Genomic DNA, 24,408 nt, shown 5'->3' with positions numbered 1-24,408 from the left:
AAAAGACAGCACTGAGTATCCAATCAAAGTCAAGTCACTTCGAGTGTTAAAAGTGCTTCTAAAAGTGCTTCTGTAACCTGGAAGAAAGGTTGTTTCCAAAAGCTGTTTTCTAATCAGACAGAAGTGGGAAATAGGTGTACCACATCTTCAAGTCTGAGGATGTGAAAGGGTGGGACATAGTTCACTCCAAGCAGTCTCACAAAGTCACAATCGAGTCTTCAGAAGTTTTTCTTGTTACCAAGTTTTCTTGGCATCTCAACATCTTGCAAGAAAAGATGATGCTGTTCTCTGCAATTACCACCCACTCCTGGGAACACAAAGGTTCTTACACTTCTCTGATAGCTAAAGCTTGCCAAAGAGTTCACCCTGTTAACTCTGATCATCAAAAACCTCTTGAACAGATACTCCTACTACTGTGAGCCCAAGTTAGCCTCATGAAAATAAGGAGAGAAGCATTCTGTCACTCTTTAGTGTGTCCTTGAGCAGCCAGGGTGCTGGCCTCTTTTGCAAGTGCTGGCCTCAGTATTTGATCATAAGAAAAAATGTGCCTGTAGCGATGTGATAATCTCAGATTATGCTTATTTTGAAACAACTGAATTTTAAGGCAGAGTTATGCTAAAGACAAGATATAACATTAAAAAATAATAAAAATTAATATTTGCTTTACGTTTACCAGGGTGCGTACAACAAAAATGTAAGGAAAATGCAATCTGTTTAACTCAAGAGACCATGTGAAAGGTGTTCTGTTTCCCATGCTCCTTTCTCTGTCACAGATGTTTATGGTAACTGAAAAGGTCAGGGCCTGTCCTTGTGTGTACCTGATGTTTAAGCTTCATTGACAGAAGAAAACTTTAGGATAGAGAAACACATTAGATTTCATAAACCACTCCAGGTTTTGAGTTTCCTTTGTGGTATCCCACTCCTGAGGCTGTCGTGTTCTTTCATGATAAGTTCCTGCTTTTGACACTTTTGTCTTTGGGCCATTAGCAGCCTCAAATTCCCTTGGGTGCTGGTGAGGATTCATGGTGTGGCCAGGTGCCAACCTCTCTTGACCAGACTGTCAATACAGTTCGTTAGTAGCTGCCTTGCTGCCTAGCCAAACCCTGGATAATTAACTCATTATGCTGGTTCCTGCTGAGCTGGGTCATTTTCCGTTTCTGTCTGGAGTCTTTTTCATTCAATTAAATCTTATATTCCACATAAATCTATAAAATGAATTTTCAGTTTATATAAGCATATACCTGGCATTAATGTGTGCAGTTTGTTATTGGCCTTCACGTGGTATTGGCTATAATGCTGCATGACTGCTTCGTGATGATAAACGTCTTGTGATGACTGACTCCCACTCCCATTTAGAGTGTTGTAGCCAAAGTGTTGCTAATAACAATAGTGCATGAAGTAACCCAGAGAAGCCTGATTTTCTATATCAGGTTATTCAAACTTAAAATCCAATCCTGGAACAAAATAAAAAAAAAAAATCCTCAGGAGTCTGCCTTGAAAAGTGTGGTTTTTCACACATATGCAAAAGGTGCCTGCTGTGACTCATTCCACTCAGTGCAACCTCAGTGGTGTACCACAGAGATACTTCTAGTGTTCTGTTTCTTCAAGTTTGTAATGTGCTGTCCAGTTTTGCTCTTACTAATGTGTAGCCTTTTAGCTGAGGAAAGGAGGATCGGTTTGGAGGAGTTCTGCAACTCTCAACACCTCACCAGCATTATTGTGGGAATAAGAGCAGATAATTCCAAGAAGCTGGGAGTATTGGTAACGGGAGATCTGTGATGAGAGAATCTTTCCAGAAATACTGCTGAACTACTTTTCCATCTTCCTCGGTTGCTATACTTAGCTCAGATGCTCAAACGAAAAGAATATCTATGTATTGGGAATATCTCCCCACCATATAATACCTGTGTTTCAAATAGTCATGAATATGAGTAGAACCACAACTGATGGAAGAAGTGATCTGCACCATATACAGAGGTTCATCTCAAGAAATCCTAGATCATGACTTTTGATTCTCAAGTATACCTTGACATGAATTTAAAATAAGGATTGTGACAGCTTATATGTGGCATGTATCACATCTGAATTCAAACTGAGCTGCTGCCAATAGCCAAAACTGTGATACTTGAACAGAAATTCTTTTTTTTTTTTTCAGAAATGTATGTGAAATATTACTTACTACCACTCCAAATATTGTCAAACTTATATATAAAGTATGGAAAAGTTATGTCATTTGATGAAATTTTGTAAACCTTAAGTGCAGTTTAAAGTCTTACGTTTTTTGAAGATTTTTTTGTGGTTTTGTGCTTTGATGAATGTTGTTCATAGTGATCTCTTAATTCTTGTTAATTCTGACAGTAAGGCATGCTTGCATGGGACACAAGGCTTCAGTACTTCTGTTCTTATTGGTGTGGAAACTTGTTCCATATTTGCTTAGAGTAGATCACAACAGTTTTTTAGTCTTGCTAAATAATCTGTTCTACTTAAGCACACCTCCATACAAAAAAGAGAATTGTTCCTGAGGCATCCTAAGTGAACACTGTGCAAATGTGTGTTATGTATGTGCAAACGTGTGTCAGATACAAGGGTATCGTTGATATTCTTGTGTGAAATGTATCAATTCTCTTATTAGGGTTTTTTTTACTTTATATTATAGTGGTATGGAATAGATTAGGAGAGCATATGTAGTGTACATTTCATGGATGAGAGATTGAACGCTGCCACCATCTGATGATACAATCTTTTTCTTCTTAAATTCTATATATATTAAATTGCTGCAAGAAAGAGACCTTTCAACCTTTGTCCACCTTTGTCTTATTAATGAAGACTTTACATGACTAAAGAATTTTTCTTTTTTTTTTTTTTTTTTGTCTCTCTCTCTCCCCTCTGGAGCTGGAAGTAATAAAGTTGTGACTAAGTATGTATTTGCAACCTAGTTACTTGACCTTTCTACAACCCACAGCTACCACTAATGCTGCTTTGTAATGGAGACATTATCGTTTACTTAAATCTTGATTAGGAAACAATTATAAGTAGGATTTTAGTATAGCAGAAAATTGATGTAGTCTTTAATTCATACTATAGATTGAGGGGATAAGCTTCCTGACTGTAATTAGAGTGAATTATAATGACTTTAGTTGGTTGACTCACCACCAGCAGAGTAGAGCCTGTGATTGTTTCTTCACATTTATTTTTTTAGCTCTCACTTGATTTCACATTGCTGATAAATGCTATTTTTTAACTTAGTACAAAATGGCATCATGTACAACATTTACAGCTGAATGATACATATTTTCTATTAATAAAAGAGGAGCTTTATGAAATAATCTGGCACTGTAGCAACACTGTGCAGCTACACTCTTTCTTTACAATTCAAGTGAGGGGACTGCTCTTAATGAAGTTGGAGATAGATACTTTCATGTGTGGTTTAGCAATATAAATGGAGAGCATTTCCCTTTTTGCATGCAATTAAATGGTAGACACAAATTATTATTTTCAGTACCATTTTAGTCTTTATATATATTCTGAACGTTGCATAATGTTTCTTTGGTTTTTCAAATGTATTGTTTTCCTTATGTACTCTCTCTGTTTTTGTGGGATTTCTTTTGGTTTGTTTGGGTTTGTTGGTTTTTTGGGTTTGTTTGTTTGTTTGTTTTTTGTTATTGTTTTTGGTTTGGGGGTTTTTTATGGGATATTTTTGTTTCTTTCTTTCTTGTGTATTTTCTACAATTTTCCTTTGAAGATACCACATACTGCTTGATTGAATGTGAATGTAGGGGCATCTGCCTTGAGCAAGGGAACCTCTTTTGAAATACCTTGTAAAAACATACTAATCTACTTTATTTGATAATGAACTACATGATTTAGGTTTTACATTAGGTGTTAAACGCTCAGTGACATCATTAAGGGTAAATTTTTTATTCTTTGCTGCCCTTCCCTCCCTTGCTGTACTAAATTTTTTTTTACTTCAGGCATAGAAATGTTCAGTATGTCAAAATGTTCTGTAGGCACAGAGTGAAATATGGCAAGTGGAGAGAAAAAAATAGCAAAAATAATATACCAGGCATGTTAACTTTGTATTTGTTTGGTGTTCTTTTTTCTCCTGTCAATCTACAGTGGATGATTCAGAGCCCTTACAAAGCTGCAACTTTCTTTGGGTGCATTGGCAAAGATAAATTTGGAGAGATCTTGAAGAAGAAGGCTGAGGAAGCTCATGTGGATGCCCATTATTATGAGCAGAGTGAACAGCCAACAGGAACCTGTGCTGCCTGCATCACTAGTGATAACAGGTCAGAGACCTTTAATATTTTCTGAAGATACATATGCAGTTGGCACAATGTGTGTCACCTGATTTGTTTGGAGTATTGGTCTTTAAAAATTGTGATTTGAATGATAAAGAATTGGCATTGGTTTTAGACAGCGTGGAACTGTCTAGACCATAGTTTGGGCATGGCCAGTATTAATATACTTTTAGAGAACAGCAGTTGTATTATTGCCGAAAAGTGTGAGATGATAATGTAGTAGTTCTTCCTGAACTTTGTAGCTTCCAGTTACTCTGGAGAGAAAAAATATGTGGGAGACGAAAGATGGTTAATAAGTTTGTTTAAGAAGCCTATGTGAAAGCTGACTGGCATGTAAGGCATATACTTGATTGGCAAATGAGGAATATACTTCAAGTGACACTGTGTTTAACGAGGATAGGTGTCAGCATATAGCCAGATTGAAAGGGTTAATTCGATTTTATACAAGAGAAAGAAAAAAGGTTTTTTTCTTTTGCTGTTGCACTTGTTGAGAAGGTCATTAATACCTGTAATTCTGTATATCTTACATTTTAAGAATTTCTTCTGAATTTGTCTGTCATATTTTCATTCAGCACTATTTTCTATGTATTTATCTTGAGCATGGCCCTTTGCTTTCTTCTTTCACCCTGAACCCACAAGACTTGAATTTGTGTTTTATTTCTTTGCTGATTACCTTCTGATGATTTTTAAAGGTTTCAAAGCCAGACAGTCAGGTCAGTCTTATTCTTGAGATGTTACCAGCACACATCAACCCTCCCTGATTTCTGCAAATATCTAAATTTTCTGATACCAGATACTGAATCAATAATGAAAATGGTATCAACTACCCTGAAGAATATTTTCTTGTTGCTTCAGAATAAGATCAAAATAGCTCTCATTATCCTTTTTGATTTCCCTCTGTGGCTTTCAATACCATCACAAAGGATGGAGGTTGCACAAGCTCTCTGGACAAACTGTTTAAATGTTTGATCACTCTTCATGGGAGAAATTATTTTAATGATACTCAGTTGTAATATTCCTTCCTCCAGCTTGTGTCTGTTCCTCCTTTTGTTCAAGAATAGTCTGGCTCCATTTTCTCTGTAAACTTTCATTTGATATTTGAAAAACCAGGAAGGTCTCTCCATAGGTACCTGTTCTTAAAGTTCATCCAAGCCTTTCTGCATTTGTTAAGTGTTCCAGCTCTCTAATAATCTGGATGGTCCACTGCTGGACTCACTGCATTTCCTTATAATGGAAAGCTCAAAGCTGGGCACAGAACTCCAGATAAGGTCTGGAGCCCAGAACAGAGGTTTTCCTGGCTGCACACTTGCTCATATAGACCAGAATTAACCTTCTCTGTGCAGTGCACTGCTGACTCTTATTCCGTGCCTGGTCCACCAGTATCTCCAGGTCCTTCTCTGGAAAACTGTGTGATATCCTGTCAGCATTCAGCCTGTATTGTTGTGTGGGATTTATTGCATCCTAGTTGCATGACTTTGCATTTACCTTCAAATTTCTGCCAGCCTAATTCTCCAGGCTGTTGAAGATCCACTGCATGACAGACAGCTCTGTCCTCCAGCTTATCAACCTGTCCCTCCCAATTTATTGTCATACATAGTGTCTTACTCTGAGGAATAAATGTACATATTCAATGGAGGAAGGAAGTTCATTCATCTTCATCTGGAGTTTTGACATTAATTATGTCTACAGACTTCCCCCTTCATCTCCAAGGTTCATATTCAATTTTTCAAAGAGAAGAAAAGCAATAAAGATGTTTTTGCTCTGTGATTCTCTTCAGTCACATTGTGTCTGTGTATGCATCCTGTAACAAGCACCATTTTCTAGATAACATGATGGGAAACTAAAGTCAAGACTGTCAATAGGCATATAAAATGAATTCAGGAAAAACATGTGCATCTCAATGGAATTTAGAAGTTTAGGTAAATTTGCATATAAAAATAGCTGCAAATACCTCTTTAACTTATTAAGCAGTATTTTTTATTTGCTAACATAAAACATAATGTCAAATATTTTTGCGCAGGTATTAGACAATGGCTTCATCTCAATCGATGCTTTCGAGTGTGCTTGAGAGTGGCAGAAAGTTCAAGCTCCTTGGGAGGCATTAAAAATAGGGGAAGGTTGCTGCTAAAGACTTTACTGTGCAGTTACCCTTCTTCTAGTGAGACCAAATGTTTTCTCAATCCTTAATTACCTTCTGATTGTTTCTTGGATTTAGCATTTTCTACATTTGTAAGAATCCCTTCAACCTGGCCCCAGTTGATAACTCTATTTATTCATTAATGTCTTGTCCCAGCGAGGTACTTGCTAACTTCAGGTAATTCAGGTCTCTCGTCTCTCTTGGAGGAGCTGGCTAATAGCATTCCTGTTTTTCCCAGGAAGTGGCTATGTATATTTGTGTTCCAGATGCCCTGATATGAATGTTTCTTATTTCTACGAACTATCTAGCTTTTTGTAGGACAGGATTCTTAGCTGATGCGTGATTACCACCCTGAATTCTCTACTTTAGCAGTACTAGTATGCTTTATTTTCTCAGAGCTTTCCAAGAAAATCCTAACACATGATTAAACTCTAAGTAGGACCTACATTCTGCCATAGTCTGTGACTTTGATTTCTGCGTTCTGCTTAGAAATACCCACATGCACAGTGTCTCCATTAAACTGTTTCAATTGAAGCACTCTGGCTGTCTCCAATTACTGTGTTTCATTGAAAAAATATCTACCTTGTCTGTGTCCCACATGTTGAACGTAGTGCTGTCAGACTTACAGTTTTAATTTGGAAAAGCTTGGTGCTTTGTCGTCAGTGTAGCAATCTTTTATTACTCATATGTGCAGAGCATCTCTACAGTTGGATGTAACCACATAGAGTTGGGTTTACAGTTGCAGGGGCATGTGATAAGTGAAAGGAAACATATAGAAAGTATTTGCTCAGTTTTCTGGAACATAAGTGCTTTTTACTTAGCAACATACATAGACAGAGAAGATTTTTTTCCCAGCTATGCCCTCGATGGATATTTAAGGTTTGCCAAAACTGAAAGATTTCATTTGCTTTTAATTTTAAATTTGATTTACAGAAAATTACCACAGTTATGCACATGTTTTTCTTGGATTTACTTGGTTCTCCAGTGGGTTTCTTGTCATTGAAATGATAATACTCATCAAGAATGAAACTTCTTGTCTGGTTACTTGTAATGCTACAGAGGCTTGGACTATTTGTTCATAAATATTTTTCTTTTTTTATTAATTTCCAAAATCACATTAGTTCTTTTTGCCTTAAGGCTTTAGAATTAAAGAGATAAACCCCAAGATTGTTCCTGTGATGAAATGACAAAGAACAGTATTTTTTATATATTCAGAAAAAGTCCAACTTTGTTTTAATCTTTATATACTTAGAATGATAAACCCATAGAATATGCTGAGTTGGAAGAGACTCATCAGGATCATCGAGTCCAACTCCTGGCTATGCATAGGGTACCATAAGAGTCACACCACGTGCCTGAGAGTGTTTCCAAATGCTTCTTGAGCTCTGTCAGTCTTGGTGCTGTGATCATTTCCTTGGGGACCCTGTTCCCATGCCCAGTCACCCTGCAGGTGAAAAATTTTTTTCCTAATATCCAACCTAAACCTCCCTGACTCAGCTTCAGGCCATTTCCTCAAGTCCTGTCACTGGTCACAAGAGTGAACAGATCAGTGCCTGCCCCTCCTCTTCCCCTCCCAAGGAAGTTGTAACTACAGTGAGGTCTCCCCTCAGTCTCCTCTTCTCCAGACTGAACAGACCCAAGTGCCCTCAGCCGCTCCTTATATGGCTTCCCCTCAAGACCCTTCACCATCTTCACTGCCCTCCTTTGGACACTCTCTAATGGCTTAATGTCTTTCTTACATTGTGGTGCCAAAAACTGCCACAATATTCCAGGAGAGGCCGCCCCAGTGCAGAGCAGAGCAGGACAATCCCCTCCCTCGACCGGCTGGCGATGCTTTGCCTGATGCCCCCCAGGACAGGGTTGGCCCCCCTGGCTGCCCAGGGCACTGCTGACTCATATTCAACTTGCTGTCAGGACCCCCAGGTCCCTTTCCATGGCACTGCTTTCCAGCATCTCATTCCCCAGTCTGTATGAACATCCACAGTTGCCCCATCCCAGGTGCAGAATCCGGCACTTCCCTCTGTTGAACTTCATATGGTTGGTGATTGTCCAGTCTCCTAATTTGTTGAGGTCTCTCTGCAGGACCTCCCTGCCTTCAAGGGAGTCAACAGCTTCTCCCAATTCAGTGTGTTGGCAAACTTACTTAGTATTCCTTCAAGTCTGTTTAACTTACAGGTATTGTCAGTGATGAGTGCTTCTGGATGTTTACAGGGAGAGTTGGTTGCTAAGAAATTCTTGTTTTTATTGAAAAAATTTGCAAGAATTCCTGATTTACTTACCTCCTAACACCTGTAATCTGGCTGATGTGGTTAATTATCACAAAACAGTGATGTGTTAATGTTAAAGGGGCATCCTTTGACATTAAATCTTGAAAATTATATTTAAAACTCTGTAGGCCAGCATGAAAATATCTCTTTCCCCAACTTCCTTTCTCTAAATATTGCATTATTCTCATAATAAAATTGCACAGAAGAATTTGGTCATGGTAGCCAGAGTGGAGAGCTAGTGCATAACCATCTTTTTTATGACCTGTTTTTAGGAGTACATCTGTAAGTTTTGTGTGTTTCATAAGGCTGAATTGAGTGGGTGAAGAAGATGATTTAAAATAGAACGTAACAGAGGCAATATGATACAAGTATTTTTGTTCTTGCTAATGGAAGTTGTGTCCTACAGCTTGTGTTATAACTTGTTAGGAAAGAAGGAAGTACAAATGAGTTTTTGGTAGTTTTCCAATAATACACAGCTAAGCCAAAGTTTTTTTTAACAGTTCATCATTTAAAAGTAGCAACATGACTCTTTTTTATTTGCTAAAGGAAAATATGAATCTAATGGGGAAAAAAACCAAACAAGCCTCTTTTTAAATAATATAACTATTCATTGGAAAATTATAAGGGCAAGACTTACATATCCATCAACTTTTTGCTTCTTGTGAGGGAAAACAGCTTTCAGGATATAAACTGGAGTAGCTACTTTTCTTTAGGTGTTAGGTACTAGAGGAGTTTTAATGAAAATCTGCAGATGCTAAACTGCATGGAGGGATTTGATCACAGAATGCAACAAAGGCTGATTCACAGCAAAAGAAGGCACCTAAACAGTGTAATAATGATAGGTTACATAAACCGTATAGCTGAATTTAAAATACATTAATATATGATTTAAATTTGAATTCTGTTTAATCTATTATTTAAATATTTAATTATTATGAAATGGTCAAATAAAGTATATGTGGTTTATGGTGCTCTTTGTTAATTGCTTTTATATTCCTTAGGATCTTTGAGAAATTATGTTCTTTGTGAGAAATTTGCAGTAGTATTATTTACAGAGGATCTAATCTCTGGGGTTTTAATCACTTTCAGGTCCCTTGTAGCTAACCTCGCTGCTGCTAATTGCTATAAGAAGGAAAAGCACCTTGATTTGGAGAAGAACTGGAAGCTGGTGGAAAAGGCCAAAGTTTATTATATAGCAGTAAGTTCAGCCTCTTTCAAATTGCTAAAATGTTTGTTACTATATTGTGAGGTTTAAGCAATGAGTATGTCTGTTGCATGTGGTTTAGGATGATTTCTTAGGAAGACAAGGAAAGAAAATGACTGCTTCGATTTCAACAGAGTTTGATTTCTTCAAATTTAAATGTACAAATGTAGAAGTATGTTTTAGTTGTGTGCTCTCTTAAATTAGTGGGAAAAATCATAAGAACTAAACATTTTCAAAGCTTTTGTAGTAGTGCATCAAATTTACATTTCACATTTTCTAGTAAATTGTTGTGAAGGATGCACAAATTATGTAGAAAAACACTATTAGCATAATTATTCACTGCAAACAGTTTGAGCTTATTTGTGTGAACAATCTTAATTGCTATTTATTCCATAGTAATTACTATGGCACCTTATAACTCAATATTTCAGAAACAATGATTGTGACAAATCTCTTGAATGTGGGCGGTGGGGCAAACTGATTTTAATGATGAAATCTTACTTCTTGAATAAAGGGGTCTTGAGGATGGAGCATTAGTAGATTCACAATTAGTATTCTTTTTTTGCCATCCAGGATGAATCAAGCCAAAGTAATGTATTTGTGTAGATTACATTTTGACTTAATAGAATTGGTGAATTTGTTTTCGTCTTGCAAGCAAGCTGATATGACTGATCAAAATTAACAAACGTAAAACATCTACAACAGATTAAAACCTCATAACAGGCATGTAATATATGGATTCTGTATGACAGCTGCTTCCATTCCGCTACCTGAGCTATGTGGGAACAGCTGGTAAGAAGTGTAAAAAATTGATTATCCAGGAGGAACAAGTTCATTGAAAATACAGTTATTTCTTTTAGGTAGTGTTAATGTCTCCTACAGCCTGTTAGTGTGCACTGCTGTAGGCTTTACATGGTTGTTATTGATTCTTGTGTATGGCCAGGACTGCCCCTTTATAACTGTCAAAAAATACTTCTGACCTTCTCAGTGTACAATGAAAATACATCCCACTGCTATGACCGTATGTTTGTGCTGTGGTTAAAAAAATACGTAGGTGTATTGTCTACTAATTATTTATTTGTTTTTTCAAGTGTTCTGAGCTCTTTATTTTCCAAATGCAATTCTTGGGAATTAATGCTGTTGGCTGAATGAAAGGCTAAGAGTACAGTTTAAATAAAGGGGAAGAATGACAAATATTACCAAAAGTGATACCACACTGTTTGAGTTTTGGGTTTGTTTTTTTAATTTTACCGTGCTTACCAATGAAGCTTCCAATACACAATTTAGCAAAATTAAAGTTAGTGGAGATGCTTCCGGAAAAGTGGGAAATATTACATGAGGTGATAAACAGGTTTGTATTTTTTAAGGCATAGCCTTCATCTTATTTTAGTTGTGAAGTCATTCCTCTCTGTTCAGTCAGTTTGATCACTTAAATTTTGACGAGGTGATTCACTACACTGATTTTCGTATATATTAAAAGCTATTCTTCAGATGCCAGTTCTGTGACATCCAAGCTTTGACTAAGAGACAAAGAATTATTGTACTAAAATGAAAATAAACCCAAGATGTGCGTATGATAATGGGTAGCTAAATAACATTGAAGTGCTAATAAATTTTATTAGATATTTGTAAAATTAATTCAGATTAGGGAAACATATGATTGCAGGAGGAGATGTGCTGGGTAAAGAGCCTTGTTCACACGTGTAACAAAAGCATTCGAGGATGATCTAAGAGATTTCTAGGACAGTATTATCACTTCAGATTACAGATTGCATGTATAACTTTACTTAAGGAAAGGAGACAATGTGTAGAACTGTACATGGTTCCTCATGCTACAGTGTGTTCATGCCCTTTTCTTTCATTTAGCTTCTTTACTTGTGGGTTTGTAGCAATTTATGAGATTAAACGAAACCATGTAGTGAGCAATTACCACTCCTGAGGTAGAGGGTAGCTCTCCAAGTCATTAATTTGTCTACTGTTGTATATCTTCACTTTAGTCTTATTACCTTCCTTGACTTTGCACTGTGCATATGTTGCTTTTCATTTCCTTCTTTCTATCCAACTGTCACCTATTTCTTGGATTGCATTAGAGTGTATGTCAGTGACAGATACTTATTCTGGAAATCCGTGTCCTGAGATTATCAAACAATCTATTTTCTTGGCAGAGTAGGGCAGTTGTTGCTTTAGGACAGGTCTCTGATATCCTGTGGTCATCTGTATGTGCTTCATAGAAGAGATAATATGCTTTTCAATGCAGCATTCAGTAGAATGGTCCTCAGATGAAACTTAGCTCTGAAATCTAATCAATTCACAGAGGGAGGAGTAGGTACAAAGGAAAAGATAGTGAAGCCGTGACAGAACCCTTAAAGACAACTTCTGTTACCGTGAATGAACACAATACATTTATTTTAGCCATCTGGTAATCAGATCTGGCAGACAAATTAGAGAAAGACTAGCAGAGAATAGGACCTTGTAAATCACAGATAGAAGCAAAATGCAGAGGCTGCCCCAGCTTTCTCAAAGATGGCAAACTTTAAAAGTGTATTTTAATCTTTTTAAATTACTCTATTTTGTATCATTTAGGATAGGTTACATGTACTGTCAAACTCTATGCAATTTCTTTCTCTTCTCCAGATATAATTCCTATACTTGCAGTAATTTATACCGTTGACATCGTATCTTCCAGTCTGTCATATTCATTTCACTGTGGATCAGCTAGCTGTGCTGCTGGTGTCTGATTAGAATTCACTGTGAAGGATTTTATTTGGTTCCTACTGGGGCTAGAAAATGTCTCTTCCTCAGATGCTTCCCTTATTTCACAATAAGTTGAAAGTTATGATAGCACTAAGCACTGTCATTTAGTCTCTGGAATTGTGAATGGGACACAACCTGAGATGAAAATAATCGTAAACTGGGGGAGGAATAGGCATGGCTCTGTTAATTATTTTCTTTTTCTCTCTTTCTCTGAGCCTGTGCTTGCTGTCAGAACTTGCATTTTAGAAATGTTATGTGTTAGAGTTACATCTTACAAACTTGGGTGATAAAACTCCATGTTTGTGCACTTTGTTGTCTTATTTTCAGAGGTATTTAATAAACTGATGGTAGTACTGGATTTATGCAGGCATCTTGAAGAATTCTCTAACATGTATTGTGTTGTGGGATTTTTGTATTGTTTTTTGGGTCTAGTCAATGTCTAGCACCAACTGCGGTCTATCTGAGTTGCTGGTGTTCAGTTCCTTTAAAATCGCACACAAACATTTTGACACTGTTAATGCAACTTGCATTAATTATATTGTTTAACTATTAATTAACTATAGCTATGAGTTTTCATATTTTAGTAAGGCCCGGAATGCAGAGATATTTTTATTGTCAGTGATTTTGCTAAAAAAAAAAATCTAGTAGTAAGAGTTACTTAGGAAAGCAGGAAAACTGAGGAGAATTTTAGTTGTTATTTGACTCCAGTGGGCATATCTGTGTTACTGTATATGTGTAAGAAATTTTGCACTTGTTCTTTGACAATGGGAAGAAAATGGAAAAGTAGAAAATGCTTTCCTTCATTAAAAGCTGCACTTATGGAATCTTAACCGTGACAATTGATCTACACAGCTTGCTCATACAGACAGCTGAATTTGAACATGATTGTTAGAAGTATGGTGCTTCCCAGATATGTATTTTCTCATATTCCAGTTAGCCATCCTTATGTCTGCCGATTATTTAGTTTTACTCAATTTGTTCTTCAGTCCAACACCTGCACTCATTTAATGTGGATGGAACACTGCCATGTGATGCTCATATTATCTTGGTGCTGAAGTAATGTATGTCTTCTCTAAAGTTCCTTCTGTGTTTCAGTTGGGTTTTTTCCCTAGGCACTTCCCTTCACTAAGCATATGAAATGGCAGGATTGACTGCAGTTAGCTTCCCAGTCTGTAGTAACTTGGGTCTTAGCTTAGAATGGATCAGTTCATTAGCTTCCAAAACCCAAAGAGATCTTCTTTTAATAAAATTCTTGTCTCTTTCCTGTACAAAGGAAAATATTAGAATGTTGTTTAGGGACTGTGTTTGAATTTGTGTTTTGTGGATATAATTTGTAAACTGAAAAAGTTGGTGCTAGAAGTGATATCTCTCAAAACTTTTCTCTTTAGTATCTGCATAGACTGCTTTGCCATTTCATGCCAAAAGCACTGCTGATGCTGAAGCTTTTTTGTAGCTCTAAGGCTTATTTCTAAGCAGCTGAATTTTGGGTTATTCACTTTGAGAACTACCATACAACCTTTTATTAAGAGAAGATAACACTTTCATTCAGTCAGCTTTGCATGGGCTGTTGTTATTTCATAATCCTTAAAAGTGTAAACTTTTTTCCTCTTCTACTTCCATGTAGCAAATAATGGAGGTTTCTCAATGGTGATGCCCTTCAGTTGTACCACACTGAGTATAAGATTTTCTAATGCTGCTTAAATTTGTTAGCCCACAGTTGAATTACATTCAGCACCTTCAGCATCTTTTGTGCTTTCAAAGTGAATGTCAAGTGTAGCTTATTTTGATGATAATGACAATTCTGATCAAGACCAGGAATTCTGATCTTAGGCTGAGTTTTGAGTAGGAAATGTCATTTGTTGCACCATGTCATAACAAACCCGATGTAACCTACCTATCTACTGGAGGAGAAGTTTTTAAACTCCAACCACTCCGGTATGCTTTAACAAATGCTGCGGTATTTTTATATTTATTTTCTTTTAATGCCTAAGTGCTTGTCTAAGCAGAGAGATACTGCGGTAGTGTAGTGGGCTTGATGGAGGAATTATCTGATTTCAACATGAGTCTGTCAAAACATAAGCTTAATGTCAGCAATGTGTAGCAAAGCTTAAATAACATTCTACAGTATTTTACATAGGGTTTGGCTATTCTACTCAAGAAAAAGTGCTGATTATTATAACAATGTAAGTATAAATGAAATTTCTTTTGTACTGTCTCCTCCTTTCAGAGCCATAGTCAGTGATGGCATTTTTATTGTAATTTACTGCTATGTTAAGTATGATAATTTACAATGGATTGTGATAGGTTTTTTCCTTTGAGATGTGCTAGGTCTGTGTGTGCATCACAGGAAACAAGAAACCGGAAGGAAGCAAAATATTTCCAAAAATGACATTTGTTTGAATAACTGCACAATAGCTTTTTTCCCATTGATGACTTTCGCCATAGTGCTCTGGCATCAGTGTGCCATTTGACATGCAAAACTACTTCTCACAATAATGTATAGGTTTTATGGCCAGGAAAACACCTTTCTGAATATCTTAACCATGGAGAAGAAGATGCAGCTAGCAACAGTTAGTTGTGGCCTTTTTTGATGGCCTGGGATAACATCTCCTTCCTGAAACCCACCATCTTGAGCCACTGTGTTTTCTGGAAGTTACAGCGGAATTGGGATGCATTTGCTGTGGAGAGATAATAGACTCTCTATCTAACCAGGAAGCAAATCTGCCGTTTACCTCCTTTCAAAACAAATATGGGTGAAAAAAAACTTTCTCTCTCATAAATGCAGAAATCCTCAGCTTTATTTCTTTGATTAAAATGCAAAAACAAAAAAGCTTTCTCTAAACTGGCACCAGCAGATGTTATGTCATCCTGTGATATATTTAGGATGCGGTGTGCATTATGCCACCATCTAAGGTATAACTTCTCATGAGTAAACAATTTTCTCAAGTAATTTACGTGTAAAAGTGAATTAGAAGCTTTTTTCTTATTTTTTTGTGGTGAAGTTTGGTCCTCAAGATGTCACTCTTTGAAGATGAAAGCTTTGTACCTTATGCAGAAAAATGCATCATCAACTTTTAAGAAAGCTTGTACCTCCTGTTTCTGTAAGAGAAAATTAACGAGAAACTGTCTAACGCTGTAAAAATATTTATTTCTCAATGATCACCTCTATATTATTAGTTGAATTTTTAGTATGAAGAATATACATGTTTCCTTTTCAATCATTCTCCTCCTACTCCGGTAGCCTGTAAATTGCAGATATGCTTCTTCAGCACAGTAATTAGTGAAGTTCAGTCATCACTCCTTTTATCATGTGATTTTGGGGTGTTTTTTTAGAAGAATGCATTATTAGAACACTTACACAGCCAGTCTAGCTGCAACAGCCAGGCGGCAATAGCAGTGCCATTTTTCACAAAGAAAATGTTGAACAGGAGCCAAATGTTTGGTGGCAGAGTCTGTTGCTAGGAAATCAAGTTCCTGAGGCGATTAATGACAAAGCAAGCAATAACAAGAAGGCAGAATTACAGATTTAAAAGAGAGGGAGAAAAAAAAGTGGTTGGTGTTATAATTACCCAAAGAAATCCGTACTCATTAAATTGGCTGTTTTTATGATTGACTTTAATTGGAGGTTAGCTCAGATATTTAGCTCCTTTCCCACCCCTTTAAACACACACATGCACATAATCTGTAGAACTGCAGACTTGTTTTTCTAAGCATTGAGAGGAGCTTGCCCTGTAATTTGATCCCCACTGACAGATGCATTTTCTATGCTGCCATTTTGAATTAACCTATTGTGCAACAATTTTCCTCAGCTCTGTTGAATAAAACATCAAGTCTTATTACCTCAGATGGATTTGATAGAGTAAAAGAATGTACTTCTAGCTGAAGTAGACTATTTGCAATGAGTTCAGTGATTTGAACTCTGCCAACAAGCCCCAATAATTTGTGATGTATACTTAAAGAATGAAAGAGAGAAGAGCCACGTGGGGGGTCTTTTTGGCTGTATGAAGTTCAAACACAAACCTCATAGTAATATTGTTGTTTGTGCTAAGGTTATTCCCCAAGATCAAACCTTTTTAGATAAAGCATGTTAACTGAGATTTTTTACTATTAAGCAGATTGAGTTTGAACTGTAGATTCTCTTATCCCCGGTGGTTATCCAAACTGTCAGGCTGCTGTGGGATTAGAAATATAAAAATAAATCCCCCTCTCCCAGAAACCCCAACAGTTGGATTTTACCTCTGAGACTTCTTTTGTGAAGAGAAATTTTCCCTTGTAAAGTTAAACTGAAATAAATGATGTTTTAAAATTATTTTAAATTCCAAATAATTTGTATTCTGTGGCAAGGGGAGAACAGGCTTTCACCTTATTCACTTTCCTGCCCAATTAGAAAACCTTATTCAGTTGGTTCAACAAAATTTTGGCACAGAAATCGGGAGGCAACTGACCCTGACATTTAAATCCTGTCATGTTTCATCGCTCATATTCAAGACAATATTCCTTACTTGGAGCAAGTGATAAGTGAGAAAATAACCTTTTACAGTACCTGTAAGTGAACATAGAGAAGTTAACTACAAAAGCTAAATGATGCCATAGCTCTCCGAATTCCTAATCAAACAGTGAAACAATACAACTGCACGTATCCTGACCAACAATACCCACATTACTAATCGGATGCCAGTGCCAAGCTGTCTGCTTTGTTAAATACCCAGGTTCCCCGAGGCAAGAAGACAGCTGCTATAACTACTATGAAATTTGGTAGCTCAATCTATTTTTGCTACCCTTGGGCTATCAAACTACTGTTAATTCAGACCACCCCAATTGGTACACTTTAGGGATTTTTTTTTCAAAGTGTTTGTAATTAAAATGATAAAACATCATTATTACTCCGAAGATGTTGTGTGCGCTTTGATTTGACAGATACCTACAGAGATAAACCCAGCATGTAATTTTCATTGACATAATGGTTGTGATTGCATTACCCTTTTAAAAGTATATTGCTTTTTAAAGGGGGGGTAGGGAAAGAAGGGAAAGGGCATGCTTTTATTTCATTAATAGAATATGTAAATCTGTTGAAATACTAAATCAGTCTCTTGGTTGCAAGCTACTTGTCTGTAGAGACTGAATTGGGCTTTGTGGCAGGCTGGGGAACGCTGAGAAGTGGCACTCACCAGGGACAGGGACCCGCTGTGCCACCTGCAGCTCACTGCAGAGACCTCTGCTCCCAGGTGCCTCTGCCTTTAGGGACACTGAGTCTCAAATCACATGTAAAGTCTGGGCAGACTTAACACACTTATTTAAATGTAAATTAAAAAGAGAAGACTTCATACTCTTAAGTGGTGAGGTGATTCAATTGGAAGGGAAATTTTCACTGTAGGTCCCTATGCATGTCAGGCTTTATTAGATGCTCTCCTTGTGAGAGCATAAGAATTTTGTCTGTTACCATGTCAACTTTCTTAGAGCAAAATCTCTCAACTGAAGCACCATCAAATCAAGGCAGTAGAAGCTCTGAAACAATATTGGTTCTATCTTGAATTATTTTTTGTTTCAGTACTTCTCTGATAACGTTTTAGAACAATCATTAAATGAAGACTGTTCTAAAGGCTAAAACTTGGAATTTGTGAATTTTTCTAATTTGAGTTAACGTACTTGTTTTGGTTGCTGTCTACCAAAATTTACAATAAATTGGTAGTCACCACTCTGTGTACAGTTGATTGAAATGTGGGGTTCCTCCCTTCTTCTAAAGGACTTGATCTTCCTTACATGAGGAAATGTCATAGTCTGCATAACTCTGGAATATATATTCTTTGTTTCTATGTTATCAACTGTTACATTAAAAAAACACATATAAATATTGCAGCAGTTGTGCTCTGTTTTACATAAAGAAGGTTCATTTCAGTAAAAAATGTGCAAGTGTGTAACTTGAGAGCTGAGTTAAGCTATTTGTGGTAGCCCACTACTTGGTCTGAAGTGAAAATTATAGTTTCATTTATTGTTTGCTCTTGTGATAGGGATAGTGCAGTTGTTTAAATAAAAAATAAAAATTTTTCTTTTTTTTATAAGAGTTATGAAGAATGAATTGCTTTGAAACGAGCACTCTCAAATGATTGCTTTTGGGCTTGATATTTCAAAGCCAGTAACTTTTGTACTAAAATTATAGAATGTTAAAATATGAATGCACATAATGCAAGGGGATTCATATATACTGCTTCTTAGCTCAAAATCTGAACTCTACTGAAGGGCACTGATCTACTGACCTTGCCAGGATAGGAACCTGCGCACTACTTTTTGATTCTGCAAGAAACCATTTTAACTTTGGAAAGTAAAAATGTTTTTACACCATGGATAATCAATATCCTGAAAATCTGTGTCAAGAATATTTTTATGCTATATTATTTAATTAGCAATTGTGTACTCAGAGTAAAAAAGGTATTTTGCAAAAATGCCTCTGCACAGATGTTCAGTGATAACATATTAAGCACACTGATAGTATGCCTTGCAGATTGAGCTTTTTGCAGCTTTGTGATAAACTCTTTAGCCCTTTAGGAGACAGAAGGGCTGAGTCCTGCCAGCTTTGTTTGTTATCAGGTTTATTTGAAACAGGAATTGACTGATTCCAAAACCAGGTTCTGGAAGTTCATTTGAAAGAAGCTGCTGAGAAGTTTTTGTGGTATGGCTTTATTCCTTCTAGTTGTCAGGCTACTCGTTCAATCAGCAGTGCACTTGGTCACCTTGGTAAATGCGCTTCAGACTGTCTGGTTTGGTCAAAAGAAAGAAGATCCTCCTTTTTTCTTTCCATTTTCCTTTAGTTAAGGGTAGAATGCTTAAGGAAATACTACATTCTCTGAATAAGTAATGAGTGCTATTTTTGAAGTGTTTTTTAAGTTGGAGAAGTGAATGTAGACAAAGTTTCTTTCTAAGACATATATAGACCATCATGGTAGCAGGTAGGACTTGATGGATGAAACATCATTTTAGCTATATGAACAAGATAAAAACACCAGTATTAATCCTTGCAGAGGTTTGACTTAAACAAAAGCTAAGAGCCCTTAGATTTTGTCCACAATAGAAGGATTTTGCTGATGCAGCTGCTGTGGAAAACCATCCTGGGGATTTACACTTCTTTCTGGCATAAGCACCCTAATGTGGAGGCAGCTTGTAACAGCTGCTGTACCAGCAGAAATGCTCTCACCTTCCCAGACAATCATACTTGCACCAGTGTTACTGTTGGCAGGATTGTGTTGGTTAAGGACAATGTGGTTTTCTCATGTTTCTAAATAATGTAGCTGCATGAGCAAAATGATTTAGTAAAGACCTGACCATAATATTCACCATAAGTACTCAGACCTTATAGTCCATAAATATTACAAAGCTCTTTCTAAATCAGGTTTCCCATGTGTGGTACATGGCTAACAGTTTTAGCCCTTGAAGATGTGTAGATGAGATCTGGTTTGTTACCATTTTTTATGCTGAAGTTACTGAAATTGTTTTGCAGAGTGCCACTGCTCCTAATAGTTTTTGCCGACTATGCTATTGCCAGATGCAATATAACAATACTTTCCTGCAAATTTGAAAATGGTGGGAAACAGCAGTTAACAGTATTTAGCATGAAATATGCCTCAGCATATGCCTCTGAACATGTCTTTTTAAGACCATATGGAGTATAATTGGTGCTGAACAACATTGAGGTGTTTTGTGAAAAGTAAAGGCTAAGCATTATAAAAAGTCATAAAACCTAAAAGAATGAGACAAATGTAAGAAGTGGGAGAAAGAGGGGGGTACTAAATAATCTGTCTTGCTCTCTGCGTAACCTGAAGTAAGAAACCATAGTATTTTTCATAGATTTTTTTCTTCACAGTAGGGTTAAAATTAAGAAATTCAGCAAAACTATGTCAGGTAGTGGATATGGGAGATGGTGTGAGTAATTGTAATGAAGCAGAAACAACCTTGTCATCCACTGAGAGCACCCAGGAGAACACTGGCATTTATAGCTGTGCATACTATCACTGGCACTGATCACAGCAAAGTAAGGTAAGAATGAATATCTCCTTAAATATGAATTTACCCTGTCCTTTGAGGACGGGAGTCAAAACTTAATACTTTTTACTTGTTTAGTTATTATTAAGATAGCTTATTTCCAAGAGAAAATTTAGAATTAGTAGTCCAATGTGCTTAAATTTAAATTCCTCACAATTTTATTGATTTTAATAATGAACTGTAGCCGAATGTAGAAAAAAAAGTTACAAACTGTAAGTGATTGGAAATTTTCAACAACATGAAGGATCCAATTTTCTCTGAAGAAAGAGAGAAATTTTCAATGAGCATATATATAAAGGATAGCAAGTATTCATTCCCCAGAACCCGTGCTGTCCCTAAGTGCTTCTTTATGCTGCTGAGAATGGGCTGAAGAGAGTTTCTGCTGAGGACTGTAGATTCTTATCTGCCTAATTGAGCCATCATTTGTTGACATGAGGGAAATCATGTGACCTGCCTTTAATGCATTTCACAGTAACAGCAGAAGTGGAAAATGTGGTTCATGGAAGGGGAGCAGAAAATGTTAAAATTTTTTAGAATGGCCTCCTATATGGAATAATGTGAAGTTTGTATTGCAGTAGAGTCAAATGCTTGAATATTAAATACATTAAATACATTAAATAAAATTATCGGGTTTTAATTATCTTGAAAACATTGAACTTCTATTACAAAGCCCACAGACTTTCAAAATATGAATTTAATAAGTTATTATGATGATAAAATTATAGCAGTAGAATTGAAAGCAGGTGTCATCTTTCTTTTCTTTTTTAGCAAGAATATAGTTACAGTAATCAGCCCAATTGCAGAGTTGATATCAAGTGTTGTTCAATGGTAAAAGTAACAACAGAAAACATACAATATTATTATTTAGTAGATAGGTATCAGAAAAAGGTGTTTAAAAACCCTGTAATAGAAGGCACATTCTCTCCTTTATGACCTTCAGTCACGCTCCCTAACCAAATATCCCATTCTATAGAATGTAGCATTACAGGCTTAGCAGTTGTTTTGTTTGTTTCCCAACACCAGGTTGAATTGATGTCATCTGTAAGCAAAGTTAATTTTATTTTTTTTTTTTAAAATAAATGATTACTGGCTGCTCTGTTGATGAAGTGGTATCATAGGTTGAAAAGTAGGGGTGCAGCAGCAAAACCACTTTAGAATTATATGTAGAAGTCATATAACCAAGGAACCTGAGACTGATATCACTCTGGAGGTTGGCTTACCGAGGAACAGATAATCTCATTGTGCCTTTGAATTTTTATACCACTAGCAGTCATGTCATGACTGACCTGACAGGGAAGAGTATGAGAAGAGTACTTCAGTCCTTCTGCAACTGCAGATCTACGTCGGAAATCCTCTAAGCTGAAAATAGTTGACAGCTGGAAGAGTATTGTCTGTGCCTTTCTTGTTTTACTCTTGTCTAGACATCCACTTGTGGCTACTGTTGGGATGTGATACTGGACTAGGAGGGACTTTGAACTGATAATTTGCTATTGCAGCTTTTAAGTTCAAAAGATTCATGTCTTGCACCTCTCATTCTTGATTTTTGACATAGTGTGAGAAGAAAAATGGGAATAATAATGAAAAGTAAGACAAAAGTACTGGAGGTTAAAAAGAAAAATATAAATCTTTAGATGTTGGGGAAAAAAAATCTCCTGGGCATGTTATAACAGTGTCTTATTCTTTTGCATAAAAAGAATATATGTGTTTTAATGTTTTATTTTCAGAAATATTGTTATAGTATTAGTACAGTAGAGTACAGCTTACCATTTGTGAGCCATGGTAGAGCATTTACTGTGTTTTCCACAGTATTTGTGCTATTGGTTTTAGATTTGAAACTAGATTTTGTTGAGCTATAATTGTCTTAATCCTGTGTTACCAACCAGAAAGACACTCAACAATTAACATCTGCCCTGAAGGCAAATGTTTTAATTCTGACTGTACAATGTAATAATATGTAAGTAAGTAGAAAATTCAAGGGTGAATTTAGACTTTTCGTATAGAAGGCAACACCAAGCATATTCACCCACGACGTGAATTCCATTTTCTAAGCTGAAGGCTCCTTGTTTCCCAGTATGGGGGAATAATTCATACCATTTGACACAGTCTGGGATATTTTGGTGCTAGGTGACATTTGCCAGGAAGGAAGAACACGTGCACATTTCTTCCTATTCTCCTCATTTCAGCCCAGTTAGATTAGAATGTAGCAAACCTTAAACTTCGCTCTTGCTTTCTCCTTTTTACTCATAACATAAATATATTTGTGCATACGCAACTGATTCATCAGTTGGCATTTGGGAGTAAATTTCTCCTCGTCCTAACAATAATTAAGCAGTGTTTTTATGGTAAGAGAGTTTTTCCCAAAAATCTAAGTTCCGTCGTCATCTTGTCTTTTCAATCTTATTACTGCCGTATATATTATGATGCTAATAGTAGTCACTGACATTTTATTTTAAATAGATACTACTTAATATTGCATCAGTTTTACACCATGGTCTTGTCCTCTTGTTACAATTCAGCTACATTTTCAGTTTTAACAATAGCTACATTTTGAATTAATAGAAAATACATAGCTTTGTATGGAACTCATGGAAGCTTCTTCCACTGGTAGCTGGAAGATGCTTAAACCAAGAAAAGCAAACCAAAAAAAAGTCTTAATATTACTGAGTATGTGGGCCCTTTAGATAGCATATGAGGTTTTAGTTTTGGCAATTGAAAATGTCCAGTGGAAATCCATTTCTTTTTTTAGTATATCAAGAAAAGGGGGATTGAGATTATGAGAATCTTGTTTTGTTGATATGGCCACTGGCAAAAAATCAGTATTGCAGAGTGACTCATCTGTACTAGAAGGGCAACAGTAGCCTGCAGCCAAATAAAAAGAAAAATAAGTTACATTGTGTGTTTGCTCTTATGTTTTGCTTACGTGCCTTAATTATTTTAATTGAAGTAAGACTAAGTACTTATTATGACATCAATAAACTAAAAATTTGCATAATGAATTAGGCAAAATGTTGGAGACAATCCTTTACACATTTTTGGGCCAAATCTAGAATTTGTTTATAGTCCCTTCAAGTTGAAGAGCTGTGGCTAAATATGGAAGTTTTGATGAAATGCATAAAGTGTGTTAGCTGTAAATTCTACATGAGAAGTATTTGCTTTGAAGTTGTTTGCCTTCACTGATAAGTTTGCCTAGCAATACTCAGAAATTATGACTACCCTGAAATGGATGATGGTTCAAAATTAAGCCATGTGCAAATTAGGAGGAGTTAATATTTGCCTGATACAACAAATAAGTAATAAATGTTAGGGCAGGCATAGAAGCAATTCCCAAATTAAAATCTCTTATTTAAAAAGAATTAAAACCTTTCAGAAATCCTATGAAATATTGTTGGTTCTTCTTCCATGTCATTAATGTTTATTGCCACAAATGTTTGAGAATATATTATAATAAACTATCCAGTTCTTCCCAGATGTTAAGGATTTTTATTAATGACTTGTTTGGCTTTGTAATTGCCATGAAGTTTTTTCATTACCAAAACCTGTGACTAGAAGACAGCTTTCCCAAAATTTCTCAGTACACTGGTTTTTATATTGAACTTTGTAGTTTATTTTTCAAAAGCTCTTAGCTTGTAATGTCTGATATCAAGTATTTTTTTGTGTAAAATGCATTGTAAAAGGGCACACATATGGTTGATCTGTCTTTGTTTTATTTTG

At 36.2% G+C, this 24,408-nt stretch overlaps 1 protein-coding gene across 4 annotated transcripts in view; it reads left to right on the top strand.

Annotated features, from left to right (window-relative positions):
- Positions 1 to 24,408, top strand: part of ADK (adenosine kinase) — a 278,307-nt gene that overhangs the window by 122,323 nt on the left and 131,576 nt on the right. For all 4 annotated transcript variants that reach the window (XM_027649559.1, XM_027649560.1, XM_027649558.1 and 1 more), the window contains 2 exons: positions 4,117 to 4,289; positions 9,795 to 9,903. In XM_027649559.1, coding sequence (XP_027505360.1) covers positions 4,117 to 4,289; positions 9,795 to 9,903 — 282 coding nt within the window. The remainder of the gene's footprint in view (positions 1 to 4,116; positions 4,290 to 9,794; positions 9,904 to 24,408) is intronic.

This window comes from Corapipo altera, unplaced genomic scaffold (assembly GCF_003945725.1).
Source record: "Corapipo altera isolate COAL_440 unplaced genomic scaffold, ASM394572v1 53, whole genome shotgun sequence".
NCBI lineage: Eukaryota > Metazoa > Chordata > Aves > Passeriformes > Pipridae > Corapipo > Corapipo altera.
The sequence above is the reverse complement of the archived record's forward strand: the minus strand, read 5'-3'. Positions and strand labels throughout refer to the sequence as shown.